This window comes from Vipera ursinii (assembly GCF_947247035.1).
Source record: "Vipera ursinii genome assembly, chromosome: 3".
Lineage (NCBI taxonomy): Eukaryota > Metazoa > Chordata > Lepidosauria > Squamata > Viperidae > Vipera > Vipera ursinii.
In genome coordinates this window covers 91,998,111-92,024,252 of record NC_139516.1, presented here as the reverse complement: position 1 = coordinate 92,024,252, position 26,142 = coordinate 91,998,111, and the positions used below count along the sequence as shown (strand labels likewise).

Sequence of the window (26,142 nt, the reverse complement as noted above, 5' to 3'; positions counted from 1 at the left end):
GCACCACCATTTTAGAAAATAAAGGTGCTATTTGTAATTATGCTGTTTGTTCTGTTCCTGATCAGATTTTGTTAATTTTATTGGTAGAAGTCAGCAATGGAAAATATCTTTGGGGAAATAAATTTTATCCTGGCCGCAGGTCTCTTGGCTATTGATGTTGCCTTAGAAACAGTACTTCCAGTTGATATAGTAACTAAGATGGCACTTAGAGGAAAATCTCCCACTGCAGCTCACATTCTGTTTCAACCTATAATGCAAATAAATTTTTGAGATCTTTACTTTGAAACCAAATTCTTCACTTAATCATGGAATTATAACAGATATTTGCCTGGGGTCAAATTTTGAAATACTGTTTTCATCATATCATCATTAAAAATGCTTTAAAATACCCAAAGCAGACAGTCCAACAGAGTTAGGAACCCTAAAACGGAGTGTGGTTAAGAACAGGTAGAACTTTTATTATTTATTTTTATTTATTAAGTTTATTTGCCGCCCATCTCACCATGAGGAGAGTCTGGTCAGCTTAGATCATTGAAACAATAAAACCATAAAATACACATATATATTTAAGTACAATAAGATACAGATTATGATTAAAAGATGGGGAGGGAGAGCATAGAATGTATGGGGGAAAGTGGTTTCAGCTGTAGGTCCATCAACCATCTCCAGCGTAATAACTCCTCCATTGGAGTCCCAAGCCCACTGGCAGAACCAAGTCTTCAGGCTTTTGCAGAAGATCCGGAGGGTGAGAGCCAATCTCACCTCTGTCTCTGTCTCTCTCTCTCTCTCGGTGTGTGTGTGTGTGTGTATGTGTGTAAGATATTCCAGGGAGCAGAAGCCATGGCAGAGAAGGCTCTTCTGGACCCTACCAGCCAGAATTCCATGACCAAACTTGAACTTGCAAAAAACAAAACAAAACATTGCAGTGCAGATATTTCTTTGGGGGGTTCCAGATAACTATGTTTTTTCAGGATTTTTCATTCCATTCCTCGTCCTTTGTTTTGCATCTTCCTTTTATCAGTCAAACAATAATCCATCCCAAATGAGGATCCCCTTCTTTGATTTTCTTTGCTTTCCTTTAGGGCAGAGCTGGGCAACTTTTTTTGTGGCTGAGGATCACTCTTGGTAATCTTTAAGCCACTCTTTTAAGGCATGGTGCAAAATGATCGGCTCCATAGGAGAAGATCCAGGGGTTTCTCTAGGTTTCCTAGTGTTGAAGGAAAAGTCTTCATGATGGTTCAGTCCAAGCTGGGAATAAACAACATGGTGACTGCTTTAGAAAGAAGGTTGCAGTTTATTGAAGAGGAGAGCCAGACAGAAAGATGGCTCTGGAAGAAAAGAGAGTGAGCACATGTAGGGAGTGGGTTTTTATACCCTCTGGAGCCTTTTGTTTAGAGTTGTTCCTGTGGCATGAACTTTGACCTGAGTCTAAGTGTACCTTTCTGGCATTATGATGGTGGTGGGTTAATCCTATTAAGTCCCAAAGCTCATATCCTGCTTCCTGTGGCTATGGCTCATGACTCTTAGATTTTGGTGTGAGGGATTGTTGATTTGGGGGAGCTTTCATCCTAATCCCAGCTTCCAGACTCCAGTCTTTCTTACAAGATTATGACATCTGCATTTCTGCAGACTTGGTTTCTGTTTGGGACAGAGAGACTTGGGGAGGGTGAGGGTTGGTTTCTATATTCTGCCTTTTAAATATTTCCAAGAATATTTCTTTCTCTGGGGGGTGGGGGCTGACTTCCCACACCAGTTTTTAAATAGAGGTTTTCTATTCCAAAATGCTGCTTGCAGGTTTCTCACCTAAAGATTACATGGTTGCTGCTGTGGAGAAAATATGAAGCAAAAGTATTAAATATGTTTCCTGCCTTGAGTTGACCAATATATGCATATAAACACAAAAGGTGGGATAAAAAGCTAATCATTATCAACTGTTAGTAAATCCTAGGTTATTTAAAAGATTCAGAAAGGAAAAGGCAAGCAGAGATGAACTTTTAAGAAACTGGCATATTAATTTACATTAAATTTTCCTGTGGGACCTCTGGGTCTCCCTATCTATATATATTAAATAATGACCATGTTATCAATAGGTTATACACATGAATGCAATCTTTGGTTACCAATTTGTTTAGAGCTATGAATTGCTGTAAGAAAACAAGCTAAACTTAAATCCATATAAAATAAAGAAGCTGTTGGTAAGTAGGAAGCTGGAGTTCATGGTGTGCTGGATGGGGTCTCCTCTTGAATGAGCAGAGGCTCGATCCTTAGTTGTCATTGGGTTTGCAGTGATGGGTGTGATAAGGAGTGCACTTGCAGAGTTACAACTCCTTCACCAGTTGCAGTCTTTTCTCACCCAGTCAGATTGGGCAAATTATGGAAGCTGTTTAACCATTAATGTTAACCTTTTCTTAGTATTAACTACATCATTTTGAATTGGTTTATTAACCATAGTTTTATCATTTTGGGGTTGGATAGTTTGCAATTATCTGTCCCCTCAAGTTTTCCTAGGAATTCCTTCAGAGTAGCCAAGTATAGGAAATGGATTTTCCTGTTAAATATATATTATCACAAAGCTTTTCCTGCTGTAATGTATTCATTTTGCAAAGAATCTACTCCTACTGGACAGGACATGTGTTCTGCTCAATCCCTTTTTCAAGTAGTTGTTACTCTCCAAATGTAGGTAAGGAGATAGCTGTGATAATTGTATGTGTGTAAGACATGTTAGAGACAAAAATAGTCACAAATTGAAATCCACTCTGTTTGAGTTACAAATAGAAAAGAAGTTTATTAGACTTCACAATGAAGTCTAAAAAGTAACAGTTTGCAAAGCATGGTGGATTCAGGAAGGCCAACAATGTAGCCAAACACTGAACCACACCCCAAATTCCAAAATCACATATTATTATACATCCTATCCCAACGCCCCATTCTCTCCCCCATGGCCCCATTGGCTTAGGCTTTGGAGGTTACAATCTATCAGAAGCGCCTAAACAGAATATATTATCTCTGCCCCTGTTTGCTTACATTACTAATAAGATCCCTCCCCTACTATCAATTCTAGAGGAGAGATGTCTCCCATCTTCTACACCTGCCAGGGGTACCAGGCACCAGAAGGTACTTAAAAACAATTCCTAGATGGTGACTCACACTGGGCCCCATGGTAACTCCTGTTTTCCCCCTCCTCCACTTGAGGCCTGTATTTTTCCCCATATACTCAAAGCATCTACTCAGGCAATTGGTTATAAAATGATTATTATTATAAAATATAAAATACAATTACATGATAATACTAAAAGCATATATATTTTTATTTTTAAATTTCCTCACTACTTCCAGTTACTTTCCACATACACATGTGAAGATATCTATGTAAGGATTGATAAAACTGCATTTTGGACTCTCCCTGTAACCTTAGATCACTTTACGATTACACCTCTTTTAATCATAGTTAAAGAACCTCCTTAATCTCTTCCGTTAAAGATTTCAATAGGATTACTCCTGCTACCGAAAATAGCCGTTTACAATAAATACCATTCAACAGGACTAGTTTCGGCGTGTTACATATCTGCCTGTCATTCAGCCTTTCTTAATCTCGGATCTCCAGATGTTCTTGCGCTACGCAAGTGTCCTCAGTGTATGGCCAAAAAAAAGAAAAAAAAGACAAACAACAGGCAGAGCTTGGTTCGTCTCGCTGCGGCCACCATCTTGACTTTTTTGACCATGCCCTCCGGACAGCCTGGAAAACTTGCGTTATACTCGATAAACAAGATCTATCGCAACCCAGCAGATGTGGGGACGCCAGCTCGATACAAAGGAAGGCTCAGTCTAAGTCATTTTAGGCACGTTCCAAATTCCAGACCTAAAAACTCAGCGGAAGCCAAATGTCAAAAAGATTCAGCCTTACAACGGTGTAAACACGAAAGCGAAGCAAGCTGCTTAAACTGGAAGCGGCGCTCGCTTTAAGGCGATTGTTTCCATGGGAATCAGCACGAGTCTAATTGGACCCGCGTCTCCATGGCCAGTCCCTGGGTAAGATGCCACCATTGCGGCATCTCTCCTTGGCGGCAAAATCTTCCGGAGATTCCCAGGGATTTACCTCTACGCGAACACGCCAGAGATTCGGGCATTAAAAAGAGAGAGAGAAAGAAAAACACACACACACACACACAGAGTGGCGCAACTGTGCGTGTACAGTTGCAAATACTATAGTAAAAACTGTAGCGGGCTTCCCGGGCTAAAATTGCCTATCCCCGACTGCGTGATTTGCTTTCCTACAAACTCTGCTCCCTTATGTACTTACTGTACGTAGGGAGGAGGCCAAAGGAACCAAGCCCCTCCTATGTCGCGAGTGAGTAAACCAGCGGAGAATCCAGTGAGGAGAAACCAGCTCTTCCCCTTCCTGCTCCCTCCCCGGGTGTTGCCTCTTGCCCGTCATCTTTATTAAACGTTGCATGGCTCCTCCCAAGAGCTGCAAAAAGCCAACGGTATTTTTAAAGACTTCGCTTTAACGTGAGGCCTTTAGATTGCTTTGGCTCTCTTCCTGCTATTTATCCCCATTTTGTTGTTTAGCCCTCCGGACTAAAAAGTTCTTAAGACTGCACAATGCTCCGCATTCTCGGGGGCTTTGTGTTCCCGGAGGCTGCCTGTGAAGCGCCGGAAAGTAAGTCGAGGTACGAAAACCTCTTCAAGAAACTAGATCTTAACCAGGATGGCCGAGTGGACATTGCTGAGCTGCAAAGTGGCCTTAAGGAGTTGGGCATCCCTCTGGGAGATGACGCGGAGAAGGTGGGTGCAAGGCATAAGGCTTGCTTAAGAGGAGGAGGAGGAGGAAGGAAAAGAAGCATGGGAGTAACTGTTTCTGGATCCGAACCCCCTCATAAAGGAGCGTCTTGGAAACCCGAAGGCTGGCGAGGTGTTGTGTGTAAACCTTATCTCAATACAAGGTGGTTGTTTTTTTTTAACAATGGTTTTGGCTACTGTCTAAAAAGAGCATGCCAGCCTTCCTTCCACTCATCCCCATTCATCCCACCTGGGGATTTTTAAAGAGTTGTATTATTCATTGGGGGGAGGCCATGCTTTTCCTCTAGATTTTCCTCTAGATCTATTTCCTTATACAGTATTTGATGCCATCAGGTGGCTCTTTGCTGTAAAAGTTACAAGCAATTCCCATTCACAGGGCACGGAGGAAAGGTGGTGAGGACAGTTAATTTGTTCTGGTGGACTGTAAGTAAAACGCCCCCCATTCTTAAAAAAAGAAAAGTGAGGAAAAATAAGGCAACTACAAAAAGAGTGGGGTGTGTGAATGACAGATAGTTGGCCAAGAAAAAGAAAATAACAGTATATATAAGTTTTAAAAAAACAAATTGGATGGTAGACTTTGTGATCTCAAAAGTTACTCTGAATTTGTGACAAACTGAGTAGCTCTTGAAGCAGATTTCTAGATGTGTTTCTTTAAGAAGAAGCAATTTACCATATCCAATGCGATCTATTCTTGGAGCATAGTTAGTTGTAAAGGGAGGCAACTTATCATAACTGAGCCATCTGTTTATAGATTATAATTCAATAAAGTTTTATCTGATCAGTGTCCTTACAGTAAATGAGAGATGAGATGTAATAACCACACACTGAAGGCTAGCCGTAGCATCTCTAACCAAGTGCTATGTTGCCAACTATGGAACTGCTAGAAATGAGATGGTAACCTTCATTATAGACAATTTATCATTTTGGGATATGGTACCTTAATGTATCTATCTGCACAAACATCTGTCCTGTTTGCCATCATTCGCTCCCTAGAGATTAAAATGGATGATCTGAAATTTGAGCTGACTAGGAACAAGGAATGTATATCGGAAGTGGTGACCCTTTGAGAGCTGTACGCAACAAAATTTCATTTTGATGTTTGCCGATTGGTGTACATTCAAAGTGACAATAAAGTTGCTGTTGTCAAAGAGATGTAGCTTTCATCACATGTGATAGCTGAGCAATAATAGATGAATTCTAGGAAAAAGAATAAGGCTGAAAGGCCTGAAGATTGGAGGGATGTGTACATCATGACACAAAAACTGTGACTTCCATACAGGATTCTCTCCATGCTAATAATACATTCCCTGAAAACCTGACATAAAGTGAATTTGCATAAGTGAATTTGCAAGACACAGAAACGGTGGAAAACAGGTTGCAGGGTAGGTAACCCAAATGCACTGATAAACAGGCTTATGCAAATAATCCTCGCTTAATGACCACAGTTGGGACTGGCAGCTTGGTCATTAAGTGAAGCATTCGCTAAGTGAAACTGCAATTGTGTTTACAATCTTACTTCAGCTTTATAATAATTTGTTCAACTTTATTTCTTTTTGTTTTGAACAAGATTATGATTCCATTTTGATTTCTTAGTGAAGAGTAGTAGCTAATGCTGGTATGGAGTCAGAACATACAACTAGAGCAGCTACATGACACAATGGTAAATGTGTGAATGAGGGAAGAAACGGGTTTCTCAGACTTATAAAGCAAACTGGCTATGCTGGCCCAAATAACACAATACTTTTGTCACATAAGTGAATTGTTGAATAAAAATGATCATTTATATAATAGCAAATCCACATAAAGCAAAGGGAGCTTGCCCTTTTGTCAGATGTCAAGACATAAGCATGTAATGGCAACGTTTGCATTGTGACATTATCACATATTATTGTTTTGATGTGGTTCAGTTTGCTGTAGAAAGGACAGAATCAGAGATACTTAAAATTATGAGGATGAAAATGCTTTGAAATATATCAGAGAAAACTAGAAATAACAGAGGAGGTACATGCAGTAGAAGATATTTATTCAGAAAAAGGAAGAAAAAAAATGGGGGAAAAGGCTGCCAAATCGAGCACAATGTGCAAAGAGCATAGGAATACGAGGAACAGGATTTCCAGGAAGTTGCTTTGAGACTGATTCCTTTTTTTAAAAAAAAACACCAACCACAAATATTTTAGTCAAATAAAAATATTTATGATGAAATATCAGCTGTACTTTGTGACTGGGATGGACCTGTGCAATTTAGCAGTTTTGATCATGAAACCAGTTCATCTTGGCATTGAACACAGAGAAAGGTCCCCACATATAGATGGCAACATAAGGTCTTTGTAAAGGATGACAGCAGAATTCCCAAGATCACTGTCACATCTTTTCAAGTTGGAGTCCTTCTGCTATGCTGGCACAGTACCCTAGCCCATGGCCCCAGCTCATCCAGTTAACCCACTTTTGTAGGTTTCCATAATCTTCTGAACCTGGGGTCTTCAAAATTGGCCCTTTTATGACTTGTGGACTTCAACTCCAAGAATTCCTCAGCCAGGAGTTGAAGTCCACAAGTCATAAAAGGGCCAAGTTTGAAGACCCCTGTTCTGAACTGTAGAAGAGTACAACGGCTGGATATGTATAATGCTGATCCACAATTCATTAAATTCTTTTGGTCTATCATGAGATGTCCATCTAGCCTGTTTTATTCCTTCCTCGGCAAACCTAGGAAGGGAAGTGAGCGATAGCTCAGTTAATCATGGGTAAGTGTGTCAAGCTAGAATGTATCAATGTATCAAATTTGGAAATGGGATGGGTGGACTTCAGAGTTGAACCCAGTTTTGTTTTTAACTAGATCAAAAGAGATCAACCCACCCAAATTTGGTGCCAAAGGCTTATACAGGTAGTCCTCAACTTATAGCCATACTTGAGTCCAAAATTTCTGTTGCTAAGCAAGGCAGTTGTTAAGTGAGTTTTTCCCCATTTTATGAGTTTTTCCCCCCACAATTGTTAAGTGAAGAACTGCAGTCGTTAAGTGAATCTATCTTCCCCTATTGACTTTGCTTGTCGGAAGCCAGCTGGGAAGGTTACAAATAGTGATCACATGATCGCAGGACAGTGCAACTGTCATAAGTACATGACAGTTTCCAAGTGCCCAAATTTTGATCTTGGGACCATGAGGATGCCGCAATGGTTAAAAGTGTGAAAACTGATCATAAGTCACTTTTCACTGCTATTGTAACTTTGAATGGTCACTAAACAAATGGCTATAAGTTGAGGACCATCTATATGTAGAATTCAATTTATTCCGAAATAATTCAAAATATTCCTAATATAAAGAGCACATTCAATATCTTTTCTTTTCCCTTGAGGAATAAGTAGTCCTCAATTTATGATCACAATTGGAACTGTTCTGTTGCTAAGTGATGTGGTTAAGTGAGTCACACCTGATTTTATACCTTTTGGCTACGGTTATTAAGCAAATCACATATTAAGCAATTCCAACTTTCTGCATTGGCTTGCTTGTTATAAGCCCCTGGGAAGATCACAAATGCCAATCATGTGATTTCAGGATGCTGCAACTGTCATAAATACATGCTGGTTTCCAAGTGCTCAGATTTTGCTCTTTTGACTGTGTGGGAACATTGCAACAGTTGTAAGTGCAAGAACTGGTCATAAGTCACGTTTTTCAGTGCCATTGTTACTTTGAACAGTTGTTCAAATGAGTTGTTGTAAGTTAAGGACTACCTATATTAGATCAGCCTATCATAATCCCAAAGGGATTGGGGCGGAAAGTACAACATTAAAATATTTCAACTTATGTTGCTGCCTGCGCATTTTTATAGTTAATGTGAGCTATTTTATAAGCAGAAGCAGCATGATAAAATATTTTTAAAATAAGCTATTATAGGAAATACAAATCTCTTTCAAAAATATTCTACCAGCCATCTCCCTTTTCCTTTTTTCCTGACAACTTGTAGAAAAAAATGCACAAACAGTACAATTTTATTACACTCTTGAGTTTATTTATTGTTTATTGTTTTGGAGCAGAATACCATTTTACTATGCACAATTTTGCTCTTTTCCTCTTTTCATTTCATAATGCCCTTGGTCTTGTTTCTGAAATCAGAATGAAGTGAACTTTAACAGTTTCATGAGGTCTTCTAGAGACCCATTGTAAGAGCTTAACTCATTGTATAGAGACAAATCTGTTCAATCAATGATCAGCTTCAGTACAAAGTTCAGCCTAAAGACAGTTTAATGAATCATGGCTTGCTCATAAATAGATTGGCATGATGAATGCATTTGGAAACTTATTTTGATATGTGTACTTTATACTTTCATGTCTAATCTAAAGTACACTAAAACAATGAGATATATGAAGTGGTATATAGGTTGAGTAGATTACAAACATAGGGAGAAAGAAATATTTTATGTTAGAAAGTTTCCAGGAGAAACTATGAATTCATAATTTTTAGTAGCCCTACCTGGGCATTTTGCCACTTGAGGCATAAATCCAAGTGATGTCTAATAAAAATATAATAAAGAAGCAAATGTATGTTTCTTTTTATTATTGACGGTTTGTTTACACAGTTGTCCCTGGATACTACAGAATATTTAATTAACGTGACCTAAAGAATTGTATGCAGCACTTTAAATATTGTCTGTGGTTTTTCTAAGGCTAAACATGCCATCCAAGAACAAGAGATTCAACAAGGAAAGATGCTCTGAGTCCTCTCCTTATGACAGTGGCATTTGGCAGGATCCAGAAAGCATGTGTTCTCTATCCTGGCTACTGCCCTATGGAAGAGTTTTGTTTTGATTCAGTGTCAGCCTGTGGTCCCAGCAGCTGAGTCTGATGAATCTGAGGAGGAGGAGGAGGAGGGGTTTGGAGAGCCTTTGGTGTCAGAGGGAGGCTCTGATGCACTGCAGGACTCTCAGCCTGGCCCCTCCAGTCATGTTCCTCACAGGACTCAGCTGTGTGAGCACGAGGTGTCGTGTGGGACTTAGATGAATCACAGCTGAATCTGTTCAGAGACGCTAGAAGCAGAAGGCAATCCAGCAGAGCAGAGCAGAGAAAATCAATGAGGCAACTCAGTGAGAGGAGAAGGCAGTGAGAAGCCACGCCTTGGGACTGATAATAAAAGGGGAAGGTGTGGGCGGGGCTGGTTGCTGAAGGCAACCATTTGAAGACATTCTGAAAGAGTCCTGATCTGTTCTTGATACTTCTGTTTAACTCTTGTCTGTTGACTCTTGTTTGATATTTTGATTTATTTATTGAAGGAAATATTCTGTTGCTTTTTTGTTTGAACTGTAAATAAATTTGGTTGTGTTTTTCCAGCCTGTTGACTGTAAAAAGGAAAAAGGGATTGTCCCTGACACACAAACAGGGCTGGTCATAGGCTGGAACAGAACACGTTTATGCCCTGAGATTAGGATTGCACTAAGTCTGCTGACTTTGAAGAAGGGACTTTTTTCATGGGCACTGGAATGCCTTGATATGGTATGTTTATGGGTTGGCCTCAGTTGTGTCATGGCATTGTTCAGTATATTGTTTTGGCATTCATTTTAATCCCTTGGTAGCTACCCAGAGTTGCAGCTTGCTGTATAAATAGACTGAATGAATAAATAAAGCAAAGAACTATGTACATTTAGTGTGAACCAGAATTTGAAACCATGAGGGTAATTCCATCTTTTGTTTTTATGCTACCTGGAAATGACAGCTGCCTCAGATTCATACAACACGCTTGGTCTACTCTATCCAAAGCCACAGAATGCTAAGCTTGTAAGCCGCCCTGAGTCTTCGGAGAAGGGCGGGATATAAATGGAATTAAAATAAAATAAAAATAAAAATAAAAATGCAGTTAAAAGAACTATATAGGACAATGATAAGATGGTGGAATACCTATTTACATACTCAGATAGAGTGTCTATGTAAACTAGCACGAACCAGAATATGTTGGATATCCACAGGAATCTGAGCTTTCTCAATTTTCTGTAGTTATGTAACCAAACCTGTTGTGTTCTGCAATCCTTCACCCATTTATCTCTGCAATTCATACATAAGTTGCAAGAATTATTTTCTGGCAGAATTTTGCAATGCTTCCCTATCAGGAATAGCGAAGGCACTCCAAGTCAATTAATGAGAATGAATATGGCGGAAGTAGATGGTGAGATAGCATGCTGAACTAGAATTTCACAACTGATTATAATAGAACTTCAATCAGTAACTTTCTAATGAATGTTCGATTTGTTTCAGTCTAAAGCTGCTTCTGGTATTTCATTCATTAAAGTTATTTGAAAAATAAAAATGTCTGCCATCGATAGAATACTTATTTGGAGTACAGAAATTGGGACATTTATTTGATGGGAGCAAAGACATACAGAAGACTCTAAATTTGCTTCTGTCTAGGATTTGATGGATTTTTGCAGTTCAAATATGATGCAACTAATACATCAGTGACACATATCCCGTTAATATTAGTACTAACATTTATTAGGGTAGCTAGCATTGTCATTTGAACTGATCAGATACGTAAAGAATTGCTGTGTTTCATTCATTAACATAAGTAAACTATCACATTTTTGAAGAGAGGGAAATTCAATGCATACTATTTTAGGCTATTTACACTTTATAATATTAAATAATTTTAGTTTGTATTGATCACACTTTGTGTGTTACTGATACAGTAATAATGTGCTGGATGAGTTATTTAAATCACTGCAACTGCAATTGGCACACTTACTATTTTAATATATATCTTACTTAGGTGTATGATCCAATAGGTCAAAGGCCTATTGGATCATACACCTATACAGTAATTGGCTGGGTATTGTGAAGATATTCTCCACCTCATCTCTGGAGAACAGCAAGTTGGGCAAAGCTGGTTTGGCAAGATTTGAAGAAAGGTAATATACTAGATAGCCAGATGTGAAGAATGTTCAGATGCTGTCAAGACAGGCTACTTCAACTTTGTGTTGCTTTTTGACTTGTGTATGGAGACACAAGTCCTTGCTTATCGCACTTCTAAAAATGTAATGACAGTGTTGCTGATAGATAGAAAGCTGCAGGTCAAGAATAACAGATAACAGTTAAATATTGCATCCCTCAATGTAGCTAGATCGATTGAAATATTACTGAAATTATACTATATTTCAAGATGTGTAAGACTACCTCTTGAAAAATCTTACACCAAGGTGTTGTTTCTGATGCATTAAGTGCATAGAAGGTAATATTTTACCCAAAATAAATAGAAAACCTTAAACAGAAGACTTACATAAGACAGTGTAATTGTAAATATGTGAGTGAGAAGATAATCAGAGAAGTATGAGGCTATTTATTTTATGGAAATTCAAATTAATTTCTGGACTGATGGATAATAATTAAAACAAAAGCACATAAAAATGCATCGTATTCCTCTCCTAATAAATTTAGACCCAAGTCTCAATTCTCAGCTAGCCTAGTAAATGGTTGGGTATTTTAGGAATGTTAGTGACTAAAATTTGAAGGGCATTAGGTTGTGGAAGATTGACTGACAGATTAAAAACAAATTTCAAAATCAGCAGGAAAAAACAATATAAATGTTTGTAGAAATAAAGGTATCTCTTACCGGTATTGAAATGACAGTAGGCAATTCCACAAGCCTCCCAAAAGAAATAACTCAGAGGAGCTACAAGAAAAGAGAAGCCCATTTCCTGTTACTAGGAGTGGGCAAGCCTCTTCTGATCATGACTGTTGAAAAATGATGTCATGGGATCCCATATTGTGGCCCTCAGCTTCCCAGTCACCAAATGGTTGCCTTCCCCTTGAGCCAAGACCACAGTTGAAGTGAAACATGAACAGAGACGGATGGCTGTTCATGTAGTCTAAGTCAAGAGTTCCCCAACGTTTCCGGCCTTGGGGACTGGTGTGGGGGGAAGGGATGGTTTGTGCAAGTGGCCGGCAAGCATGCGCATGCAGCTTCATTTGCGCAAGCAGCATGCATGTGTGCCTGCCACTCACGCAAATGGAATGCACGCTTGCGCAAGTGATGATGATGTGTGTGTGCTCACCAGCTGTTTCTTTTTTCTTTTTTTGAAAAGTTTATTATTAGTTTTTATAAGGTTAAAGAAGAGGGTAAGGGAATGAGGGTTTGGGATAGGGTAGAGGAAAGGTTGGAGGAGAGGGTTGGGTTTTCCCCCAATAACATTCAATATTGGGTAAACAGCATATTGTCTGGGTACATATACATAAATAAAGGTAATAAAGCTAATAATAACACTGATAGGTATAATAAATTATCAAAAAATACTAAATTTTCAATGTATGATATTCTTACTCAAATAAATTCAAAATTGCATATCACATTCCTTTCTCTCTAACTCGCTTATGTAGCCATTGATAGAATTTATTCCAAGTTCTATAGTAAACTAAATGTTCTTTCTCTTTAATCTCTAAAGTTAATCTATCCATTTCTACACAATCCAATATTTTCTTAATTAATACTTCTTCAGTTGGTAACTCTTCATTTTCCCAATATCGGGCATACATAATTCTCGCTGCTGTCTATACATGTAACGTTAAGTATCCGCTCTCCTTGTCATAGTTGGGGCCTATCATTCCTAAGAGAAACAATTCTGGTTTAAATTCTATTTGTTTTTTAATCATCTTCTCCAACCATAAATGTATCTTAAGCCAAAACCTTTTTGCTTTAGGTTAGGACATGACCACCAGATATGGTAATAAGTACCTGGTCTTTGATTACATTTCCAACAAACATTTGAAGTATTTTTTAAACATTTTACCTAGTCTCACTGGTGTCATGTGTGATCTATAAAACATTTTATACAAATTTTCTTTATATGATACAGCTTTGGTTAATCTAATATTTTTGTTCTATAACTTTTCCCATTGTTCAAGCTCTATAGTATGTCCAACATTTTTTGCCCATATTATCATTGTTTCTTTAACTTGTTCCTCCTCCATCTTTAAGTTAAGCAGTCATTTATAGAGTTTTTTAATCAGCTTTTCATCTGTTTTTAGCAATGTAAGATCAAGTTCTGTCTGTTCCTTATAGAGCTCCGTTGTTTTCACGTCTTTTTCATATCTTGATTGGATTTGAAAATATAGCCACCATGATAGGTTGTTGTTGTTGTTGTAAGTCTTGTCTAGATTTCAGTCTTCCTTCATTGTCCAGTAAGTCTTTATTTATTTTTATTTATTTTTATTTTAATACTATTTCTATACTGCCCTTCTCCCGAAGGACTCAGGGCGGTGAACAGGGCAAGAATAAAAATACAGATTACAAAAGTTAAAACAAAATTAAATAAATGCCCACATACTAAAATACATCTTTAAAACCCAATAAAATAACCATAACAAACCCCCCCAATCCCCTCATCAGGCCAGGCCAGCTTGTTCAAAAAAGTATGTTTTTAGCTCGCGGCGAAACGAGCGAAGGTCGGGCGCCATCCGGAGCTCAACCGGTAGCTGATTCCATAGCTCCGGGGTGCCCACAGAGAAGGATCTCCCCCTGGGGGCCACCAGTCGACATTCTCTGACCGGTGGCACCCTGAGGAGACCCTCTCTGTGGGAACGCACAGGGCGGAGGGAAGTCGATGCCGGCAGCAGGTGTTCCCTCAGGTACTCCGGACCCCTGCCATGTAGGGTGAATCATATCGGGAAACCAGGAGTTTCCAAGCCGCAAAGAAAAAGCCGGCCCGGCCGACATTTGACAGTTGACAGCTGTCAAATGGCCGCCCGAAGCAACGGCGCACGCGCACCGCCCAGCCGGCCGCCATTCCCGTTGACAGCTGTCAAAAGGGCTGCCGAAGGCCTACGCGCACGCGCCAGATTTGACAGTTCCCGGAACTGTCAAATCCGCAGTCTTCAACCCGGTCCTCCGAACTGAGCTAAGCGCTCAGCTGAGAGGAATTCCCCGACAGCCGCCGGGCTGTCGAAGTACTGTTTGTTGATTGGCCGTCCTCCGAACGGCGGGGAAATACCGCTACCTGATTGGCTGTTTGTTTTGACAGTTCGCTATATAAGCCCGGATTGTTTTGACAGTCAGCTGCCGGGAGCTGAACCGAATAAACCTTTCGAATCTTGCCTATGGTCTCGCGTCTGTCTTTTTAAAGACAATTCACCTGGCGACGAGGATGGGATGCCGTTACTATAGAGCTGCCCACTGAGCCGAGTCACACCGCAAAGGAGTTCCGATCCCTCCCGCTGACGAGTCACTGCTGAAGCCACTTGGAGGGCAAAGGAACCCTTTCCAGCAGCTTGGACAGTACTGTGGACCCAGGCCATGGCAAACTTAGGTCACGTCAGAAAATTCGACGTCCGCCATCCTGAAGGATGGGAGTCGCACTGGGGACAAATTGAAGGCTACCTCGTTGTCAATAAGATAACAGAGGACCGCCACAAAGCTGCCGCCCTCCTCTGTCTCAGCGGGCCCGCCGTCTATGACATCGCCGTAGGGCTTTGCAGCCCTGACCCCATCGCGACCGTCCCGTACGCTGTGCTGACTGACCGCCTCAGCAAGCATTTCATGCCCCGTCGGTCCGAGCTATTCTGGCGCCTCCATTTCGCCCGCCGCCACCAGCAACCGGGCGAAACTACCACAGCTTTCATCGTGCCCGCAGGTGCCAATTTCCCGACCTGGAAGACCGTATCAGAGACCAGGTTATCGCCGGCCTCTCTAACGAGCGGCTCCAGCGGAAGCTGGTAGCCAGGCCCACGATGGACCTCGCTCAACTCACGTTAGAGATCATGGCCTACGAAGATAGTCACCGTGAGGTCTCTCCGGTGTACAGAGGCAGCCCGGCCGGCTCAGTCCACGCCAGGGAGCCGGACGACGAGCAACCAGAGACCTACACCGGCGTCGACGACATCATGACCCGTTTCAGCAAGATGAGCGCCGACCACGGGAAGAACCGCAGGCCGTCCAGACCAGCCGGTCCGGGTTCAAGGCCCACCGCCACAGGGCTAAAACCAAAGTGTGCCAGCTGCGGCGGGGCTCACGCCAGAGCCACATGCCGTTTCAGAAACGCCAAATGCCACGGATGCGGGAAGACCGGGCACATTCGCTCAGCATGCCGCAGTTTGAACCGGGAAACCCTCCACGAGCTTGAGGAAATTCCGGCAGGTAGGACCCAGGTCCCTTCCCCAGCCAAGGGAATTCCCCGGCCCTCAGTCTTGTCCATACGAGCCAAAGCAAAAAGGTCGCCCATCCATCAGTTACAACCCAAAATTAAAATTTGGGTAAAAATTCTAGGGGTGCCCTGCAAAATGGAGGTCGACTCCGGCTCCTCAGTTTCAATAATGTCTTGGGACACTCTCAGAAAAATTGGGTTAAAAAATAGACGCCGTATTCCCCTGCAGCCCTCCAAAATACTCCTCGCAGATTTCCAGGGAGCTGCTATTCAATTAAAGGGACAGGCACGAGTAAAAGTAGAATATAAAAAGTTCCTGGGACATTTAACGATCCAGATCACTGAGGCACCCAGGTCCACCCTCCTTGGGTTAGACTGGTTTGAGGCTCTGGGCATCCACCTAGAGGGCACCAACCGTATACAATCCCAAACATTAGAACAGGTTTGCCAGGCGTTCGCAGACGTTTTCGACGGAACGCTTGGCAAATACACAGGCACCCCTATAGACCTCAAATTAAAACCTGAGGTAGGTCCCATCCGCATCAAGGCAAGAAGGGTCCCCTTTGCGCTGAAACAAAAAATCGAGGCAGAATTAGACCGTTTAGTCAGCCTTGGGGTCCTGGAACCAACAGACGGGGGAACCTGGGAAACTCCCATAGTCACACCTGTCAAACCAAATGGTGACGTCAGAATATGCGCAGACTATAAGGCGACGCTAAACCGCGCCTTAAATCCCCATGCATACCCAGTGCCAGCTGTCAGGGACGTGCTGTCAGAAATCGGGTCCGGTTCAATATTCGCCAAACTCGACCTAGCGCATGCCTTCCTCCAACTACCTGTCACCCGAGAGACAGCTGAGGCACAAACCATTGTCACACACCGAGGCGCTTTCAGGGTGAACCGCCTCCAATTCGGCATCTCAGTGGCTCCTGGCATCTTCCAGGAAGTCATGGAGAAAACATTAAAAGGAATCCCAGGTGTATGCCCCTATTTCGATGACATACTCATCGCAGGGGAATCAGAAAACAACTTAGCAGACAGGCTACAAGAAGTATTATTAAGATTTAGGGAAGCGGGGCTAAAACTTAAACGGGAAAAATGTTCTATAGGCGTCCCATCTGCAGATTTCTTAGGCTACAAAATTGACTCGCAGGGAATTCACCCCACGAACTCAAAAGTCCTTGCTATCAAAGCTGCCCCTACCCCAAAGAATAAAACCGAGCTCCAAGCTTTCCTTGGACTTTTAAATTTTTACCATGCTTTCCTGCCAGGGAAAGCAACAATCGCAGAACCCCTCCACAGGCTGCTTGACAAAGGGGCAGCCTGGCAGTGGACAACAGCCCACGAAAACAGTTTTAGAACACTCAAACAAATGCTTTCCAGCAACGCCACTATCTCCCACTACAAAGAAGACAAACCCCTCTGCCTAGCCTGCGATGCATCCCCATACGGGATTGGAGCAGTTTTAAGCCACTTAGACAGCAACGGCACCCAAGCCCCGGTGGCATATTATTCAAGAACTCTTTCCAAAACGGAAAGAAATTATGCCCAGATAGATAAAGAAGCCCTGGCAATCGTAGCAGGAATAAAAAAATTTCACGATTACCTTTACGGCCGCCCCTTTGTGATTTACACAGATCACAAACCACTGCTAGGACTATTCACTTGGGACCGTCAGACACCCCAAATCTTATCTCCCAGGATGTTGCGCTGGACAACATTCCTCACAGCATATTCCTACCAATTAATATACAAGCCTGGACACCAAATGTGTCACGCTGACGGCCTCAGCAGATTGCCCCTACCACACATAGAACCAGACCCAGCCCCAGCGGGCAACATCTTAGCTATTCAAGAGCTCCCAGAATGCCCACTGACAGCAAAAGATATCGCTACCGCAACTTCATCAGACAAAACACTTAGCAGAGTGTTAGCATGGGTACACACAGGTTGGCAAACCTCTTGCCCAGGCACAGAGTTTCAGCCATATTTCTCCAGGCAAACCGAACTAACGTCACACTTAGGATGTTTACTCTGGGGGTGCAGGGTAATCGTGCCTTCCAAACACAGACCAAAAGTACTAGACACATTACATGAAGGCCACCCTGGCATCGTAAAAACAAAAGCACTGGCCCGCAGCTATGTCTGGTGGCCAGGAATAGACCAAGACATAGAAAAGTACATTGCTGGCTGCTACCTATGCCAAGAATCCCGCCCACTCCAGCCCAGAGCTCCAATTCACAAATGGGAACTCACAAAAAACCCCTGGTCCCGCATCCACATTGATTATGCCGGGCCATTCCAGGGACAGGTCTTCCTCATAGTTGTAGATAGTTATTCCAAATGGCTGGAGGTTCTCCCGGTTCACAGCACAACGTCTGCCGCAACCATTCAAGCCCTCAGGGGAATCTTCGCAACACACGGTCTCCCCGACGTTATTATTTCAGACAACGGCCCTCAATTTACTTCTCATGACTTTCAGATCTTCACGAGGAGAAATTGTATTAGGCATTCAACATCGGCTCCCTTCCACCCATCGTCCAACGGCCTTGCGGAGGTTATGGTGAGGACCACCAAAGACGCCCTTAAAAGAATCATCACAGGAAACTGGCACCATCGTTTGTCACAATTTCTCTTAGCCCACCATTCTACGCCCTGCACATCCACCGGCAAAAGCCCAGCCGAACTACGATGTGGCCGCCGCCTGATGACACGACTCGACAGACTCCACCCCGACAGACTGGCGGCCGAATTAACACCCAACACCCAGCCAAAAACATTCTCCAAAGGACAGAATGTTTGGTCCCGAGATTATGGGGGAAGGGATAAGTGGGTTCAGGGGGTTATCCTGGATCAAACAGGACCATTATCATACACAGTGGACACTGGGACTGGACTCATACAACGCAGACACTCGGACCAGCTCCGACCCAGGTCACTGCCCAACCCCCCTCTGCAACCGACTCCGGGCGAGCCGACACCAGCCGACACCCCCGGACCTGACGAACTCCTCCCCCAGGACCCACAACCACCTGCTGAGCCCCACCAAGAAACAACTCCTCCAGCCACGCAACCCGAAGGGAGCAACCCCTGCCCCCGACGGTCCAGCCGAGCCAGAAGACCACCCGCATACCTCGCGGACTTTGAATGGAAGGGAAACCCGCCATCTGTTAAAGAACCTGTTAACCATACTGTTTTAAAATGTTCAACTGTTGTTATGCATAACAAACCTTTTCAAGGGGGGGGAAAGGGGGTGAATCATATCGGGAAACCAGGAGTTTCCAAGCCGCAAAGAAAAAGCCGGCCCGGCCGACATTTGACAGTTGACAGCTGTCAAATGGCCGCCCGAAGCAACGGCGCACGCGCACCGCCCAGCCGGCCGCCATTCTCGTTGACAGCTGTCAAAAGGGCTGCCGAAGGCCTACGCGCACGCGCCAGATTTGACAGTTCCCGGAACTGTCAAATCCGCAGTCTTCAACCCGGTCCTCCGAACTGAGCTAAGCGCTCAGCTGAGAGGAATTCCCCGACAGCCGCCGGGCTGTCGAAGTACTGTTTGTTGATTGGCCGTCCTCCGAACGGCGGGGAAATACCGCTACCTGATTGGCTGTTTGTTTTGACAGTTCGCTATATAAGCCCGGATTGTTTTGACAGTCAGCTGCCGGGAGCTGAACCGAATAAACCTTTCGAATCTTGCCTATGGTCTCGCGTCTGTCTTTTTAAAGACAATTCATAGGGCTTTATATGTTACAAGTTTATCATAGTTAATTAAGTTTGGGTAAGCAAAGGCTTGCATTGTTGAAAGCCATTCAGGTATCTTAATATAATTTTTTTCTTTTATTTTTTTCCCATTCTAAGAGAAGTGCATTTCTTATAGCATGGTTCTGAAAGTATCTATGCACTGTATTCTTTCCATACCACAGAAAGGCATGCCAGCCAAACTGCAGGTCATGCCCCTCTAGGTATAGTAATCTTTTGTCTCTAAGTGTTATCCATTCTTTAATCCACGTTGAAATAGCTGCTTGGTAATATGACTTCCAGTCTGGAAGTCCAAGTCCTCCCCTTTGTCTAACGTCCTGTAGCAATTTCACTTTAATTCGTGCTTTTTTCCCTTGCCAAAAAAATTTCAGTATTATGGTATTCAGTTCATCATAAAAGGCTTTTTCTAATTTTACCGGAATGGTTTGAAATAAAAAAGTATTTTGGGTAAGATATTCATTTTAATTGTAGCTATTCTCCCCAATATTGACAGTTGGAGATTTTTCCACTTTTCTAAGTCCAATTTTATTTGTTTTAATAATTTTGTATAGTTGTCCTCTTTTACATCTTGCTGTTATACATCTTGCTGTTAAATAAATTCCCAAGTATTTAACTTTTTTTTAACTATTTGAAGATTTGTTTTTCTTGCAAGTTGCATTTTCTGTTTTTCTGTTAAATTCTTTGTCAAAACTTTAGTCTTTTCTCTATTTATTATCAGGCCTACGACCTCACCATATTGTTCTATTATAGCCAACAATTTTGTGCTTGTTTCCAGAGGTTCTTCCAGTATAAAGACCAAGTCATCCGCGAATGCCTGCAATTTATATTTTTCACCCTTTATCTCCAGTCCTTTGATCTCAGAGTCTTGTCTAATATTTCTTGTTCAATACTTCCAAGGTTAATATGAATAGCAATGGGGATAAAGGTCATCCTTGTCTTGTGCGCTTTTTAAGTTTTCTGTGTGGTCTCCGTTTACAATTACGGTACTCTAGCAGTCTGTTTATCATAAATTGTATTCATAAAGTTTTCCCCAAAATCCATTTCCAGAAGTTGCTGAAACATAAATTGCCAATTTAAGTTATCAAACGCCTTTTGTGCATCAAGAAATATCAAAGCCATCTGTTTGCCTGGATGGGCTTCTTCACGTCCAAGATTGTTCTTAAATGACTTTTTATCTGTCTTTTAGGCAGAAAGCCATTTTGATCTATGTGTATAAATTCAATCAAAAATTTCTTAATTCTTTCTGCCATTATCGAGGCAAAAATTTTATAGTCTACATTTAGCAATGAAATTGGTCTGTAATTTTTTATATGTATCAAATCTGTATCTTCTTTGGGTATTAAAGTGATATTAGCTTCAGTCCATGTCTTTGGTATTTTGGTTTTTAGGAGTTTCATTACAAAGTTCTTTCAGGATTGGAGTAAGCATGTTTTGTAATGGAGTGTAATATTCTGCAGGTAGTCCGTCTGGCCCCAGAGTCTTGTGCTTTTTTGCCTTTTTATAGCTTCTGTAGTCTCCATCATTGTTATTGGTTTGTTCAATATATTTTGGATATTCTGAGGAATTTTTGGTAAATTTGCTTTTATTAAATACTGCTCTATTTTTTCCTTAGAGATTTCCTTTACTTTATAAAGTATCTCATAATATTCTTTCACAATTTTTTCATTGCATCGTTTTGAAACTGTATTTCTCCTTTTGTATCCTGGAGTTTCTTTATTATTTTCTTTTCTTTTTCCTTTCTCAATCTATATGCTAGTCATCTTCCCGGCTTGTTAGCATTTTCAAAGAAGTTCTGTTTAACCCGTTTAATCTGTTGAGCCATTAATTCCATCTCAGCTAAGTTTAATTTGTGCTTTATTATTTCCATTAGTTTCTTGAGTATTACTTTATCTGGATCTATTTGTAATTCTAATTCTAGTTTTCTAAGTTCCTCCCTCAACTTTAATTGTAGTTGTTTCTTTTCTTTGTTCTTCTTAGCAATATAAATTATGGCCAGGCCTCTAAAATATGTTTTGGCAGTGTCCCAAACATTTTGAAGTGATGTTTCTTCATTCTTGTTTATTTTAAAGAAAAAATCCATTTCCTTTATTGCTAGTTGCAGGAATTCTTTGTCCTTCAGTATTGATGTATTTAGAGACCATCTAGGTTTCTTCTTAATTCCTTTCCAGATCATTTTTATTGGATTGTGGTCTGCCCAGTCATTGGTTTCAATTTCTGCCTCTTGAATCATTAGTTTCAAGTCCAACGAAATACATATAATGTCAATTCTTGACCATGATTTGTGTCTATTCAAGTAAAATGTATATTGTAGTTTCTCTGGGTTTTTCTCTCACCGTATATCTAGAATACTAAATTCTTCTATCATTTTTGAAAACGCTTTAGGTAGTAAATTTCCTCCTTTCCATCCTTGTTTAGCACTTTTATAGTCCAAAGTTCTATCCACTATTGCATTAAAGTCTCCCATTATACAAAAGTTTTGGTAGTTTGAGTCTAATATTTTCTTATATAGTTCAAGATAAAATTGTTCTTGTTTGTCATTAGGTGCATATATTCCAATCATTAATATCTGCTTTTGGTCCATCATTATTTCAGCCATTAAAATTGTCCCCTCATCATCTGCATAAGTTTGTTTAGGCATCATCTTTTCTTTGATATAAAAAGCTACTTCTCTTTTCTTTTGAGATGACGCTGCAAAGTAAAGTTTGCCGATTTTTGGTTGTTCTAAAATTTTGGTATGTTGCCTCTTAATATGGGTTTCTTGAAGATAAATTATATCCATTTTTAATTTTTGTAAGCATGAACATTTTTTCCTCCTTTTGGAGCGGGAGTTTAAGCCATTGATGTTTATTGATAAAATCCCAATTTCCTCCATCTTTTTCAAATATATCTGGGTCTTAATCTTCTAGATCAGGGGTGTCAAACTCAATTTCATTGAGGGCCGCATCAGCATTGCTGTTGCCCTCAGGGGGCTGGGTGGGTATCGCCAGGGTGGGCGTGGCCTACTGGGTGGGTGTGGCCTACTGGGTGGGCGTGGCCAGCTCTACCTTGTTCGCATCAAGGGTGCCTATGGGGGCCTGGGCAGGAGTGGGACAGATCTGAGGGTCTCTGGCAGGAGGGTCTCTGGGCCAGGGCCAAGGCGGTGGGGGCCATTCCCTCACTTTTTCCAGGATGGCTTCGCGGGCCGCATGAAACCACTTCGCGGGCCGGATCCGGCCCCCGGGCCTTGTGTTTGACATGTCTGTTCTAGATGATCTTATCTGTCTCTGATCTCTTGGTCTTGCGCCCTCTTCTGGATAAGAGTATGTAGCTTTAGTTTCTTTAGATTCTTCTCTTACTCTTTGATTGGTCTCACTTTCCACTTGTGCTTTGTCTTGTTTCTTGGGCTCCGAGTCATCTCTCTCCAGAAAGGCTCTGTGGCTATCAAAGAACTCCAGTGCTTTAAGTGGTGTATCCAGTCTGTATCTTTTCGTATCCTAGTAGATTAAAATCCCTTCTGGAATAAACCATCTAAAGTTCACTCCTTTTTCAACAAGTTTCTTAGTTAAAAATTGGTACTGTCTTGGAGCTTCTCTTATCCTTCTAGGGATTGCTTAAGAACCACAATTTCTTTTTCTTTGTATTTCAGTTCATCTTTTTTTTATTGAAAAGTTTTAAAATACATTTTATCTTTAACAATCCCCCCTCCCTCCACCCACCCCTACCTAACCCTCCCTATCCCTCCCCCCCATTCCCCCCTCCCCCCCCCGACTTCCCAGAGCTAAGTACAAGGTATTAAAACAAAGAACAATCATAAACATCCATATGCTAATGACAATAAACTATTAAGTCTATCGCACTCTAGCTCAAATGAAATAACTACAAGCAATACTAATATTACATAGAAAATGAAAAAAAGGAGAGAGAAAAAAACTTATTCAAATGCTAAGTGAAACTTTTTAGTCCCATATTTGTTCTGGATATGCTCAATCCACTTTCTCCACTCCATAATATAACGTTCTTGCGAGTGATCTTTCAAATAAGCCGAAATCTTTGCCATTTCCGCCAGGTCAGAAACCTTTGGAGTCCATTCTTCTATAGTCGGCAGTTCCTCCTTCTTCCAATATTGAGCTATTAATAGTCTTGCTGCTGTAATTAAATTCAACATCAATTTAATGTCCACAACAGTAACATCTGTAATTATGCCCAATAAAAACAATTGCGGACAAAACTTTATCCTTTGCTTGAAGATCTTCTGCATATTCCACCAAATTTTTATCCAAAAAGCCTTAACCTTTTTGCAGGTCCACCATATATGAAAATACGTTGCATCTTCACCACCACATCTCCAACATTTAGGTTGATAGTTCGGATACATACTTGCAAGCTTTTTAGGATCTAAATGCCACCTATAAAACATTTTATAAAAGTTTTCCCTTAAATTTTGGGCTTGTGTAAATTTTACGTTCCTCACCCAGATCTTTTCCCAAGTGTCCATTGTAATAACTTCTTGAATATTCTGAGCCCATTTTATCATGCAGCCTTTAACAAGTTCTGTTTCTGAATCAATGTCTATCAATGCAAGATAAATCCTTTTGATATGTGCTGGACCCTGATTTCTAATTAGCTTTACCAAATTTTCATCAGTCATTGAAAAACCAACTTTCTGGTCTTCTTGTATTTCAGTTCATATTTACTTTTCTCAGGATCTCATCTCTTGTAGCCCTTTTTAAAAATCTGACATGCACTTCTCTGGGCACCTTGTTTCTTCTTGCATAGTTGGAGTTAACGTGATATGCCTGGTCTATTTCCCCTTCCATTTGTGACTTCCCAAATCCTAGTACCTCTGGCAGCAACTCTGTTATCAGTTCTAAAGGATCCTCACCGGCTGTTTCTACGGCCCAGTTGCAAACCCCTTACGCAGGGGTTCCCAACCCTTGGTCTGTGGACTGGTACTGAGCTGTGGCATGCCAGCAACTGGTCCGCACAAATAAGCAAAGCCCCATCTGTGGGATGCAGGCAGCTCACAAAACCATGCACTCCCCGGTCTGTGGAATAACCTTTCTCCACAGAACCGGTCCCTGGTGCCTAAATGATTGGGGACCTCTGCCTTATGGCCTGCTAGTGGGCTGCAGCCCACAGGTTGGGGACCCCTGGTTTACGCAATGAAGGGTGTTAAAAGGAAAATCTGAGTAGAGGCAATATCAGCCCCACCAGATAGATCAAGAAATCAATTCCACAGGTAACCTAAAAGTGTTTGTGTACATACACGTATCTGTGTTAACACTCTCCCATCATATTATATCTGTCAGAATCCATTTATATTCCATTCTTAACTCCCTATCTGTGCAAACCTAAATCTCACCCCCTTACTAGATTTTGCCATTCCCAAGGAGGGGAAGAGAAGATGTTAATTGGCCATCTCTATCCCTTAGATGCAAGGTTGTTTATTCAGCCTGCCTGGAGGCCATCACAAAGACCAGGGAAGAAAACCTTTGAACTAAGAAGAACAAAGAAAGGGGGGATTCTGGTTTGTATCTCCAACTGGAATGTGAAGGGGAGGAAGTAACAATGTTGTAAATGTACTGATGTTTCTTTTTCCCCACAAGGGGTTTTGACACATGGAACTTGACTGATCCGAGATTGACCAAATGGTCTGAGGCAGACATGTCAACCACAAGGCCCGGGGGCCGGATCTGGCCCGCGAAGTGGTTTCATGTGGCCCACGAAGCCATCCTGTAAAAAGTGAGGGAACGGCCCCCGCTGCCTTGGCCCTGGCCCAGGCCAGCCGGAAGCCAATGTACAATTTCCTGGTAGTTATCTATGCTGAAATGCATTCAGTCTTAGCTCCACAAGGCCGTCTGGAAACAGTGAGGGACCGGCCCATGCCAGGTCAGCATTGCCCCCTGGGCGCACGCTGGGGAGGTATCACCCTTTGTGAGGAATGAAGAAATGCACCATCACCTGGAAGTGGCCAGCATATGACCCTGCCTACTTTGGGCAGGCTAGGGCCTGGGCAGTGTTGCGCTTCTCTTCAGATTCATGCCACTTGGCTCAGCCTCTCAGCACTGACAGGAAAGTGCCCCACTGCCTGCCAAAACCAGGCAGGCTGGGGGCTGGGCAGCATTGTGCAGGTAACATCGACTCTCATGCTGCTCATGGCATCCCCTCCCCCAGAGTCCATCAAGCCGGATATGTGAAGTAGGCGAGTGCCATGTGCTGGCCACTTCCAGGTGATGGTGCATTTCTTCATTCCTCACGAAGGATGACACTTCCCCAGCTGCGTTTCTTGCCTATTTTTCTCCCTCCCTCATCTCAAATATTTTCCTACCACTCTGTTCTTGGAAGGAAGGAAGGAAGGAGAGGGAGGGTCTGAGGGAAGTCCTGCCTTAGTCGTGCCCTGCTGCCCTTTCACCATCCCCTTGCCCCCTCCTCCTGGCCTATTCTGGGGGGGTCTCCAATCCTATTTCTAAGGAAGCTTTGGATACAAAGCCAGGT

The 26,142-nt window shown here is 42.0% G+C and overlaps 1 protein-coding gene across 1 annotated transcript in view; it reads left to right on the top strand.

Annotated features, from left to right (window-relative positions):
- The first annotated feature begins 4,407 nt into the window (after positions 1-4,407).
- Positions 4,408-26,142, top strand: part of SLC25A24 (solute carrier family 25 member 24) — a 47,517-nt gene continuing 25,782 nt past the window's right edge. The window contains exon 1 of the mRNA XM_083359062.1: positions 4,408-4,785. Coding sequence (XP_083215188.1) covers positions 4,603-4,785 — 183 coding nt within the window. The 5' untranslated portion in view covers positions 4,408-4,602. The remainder of the gene's footprint in view (positions 4,786-26,142) is intronic.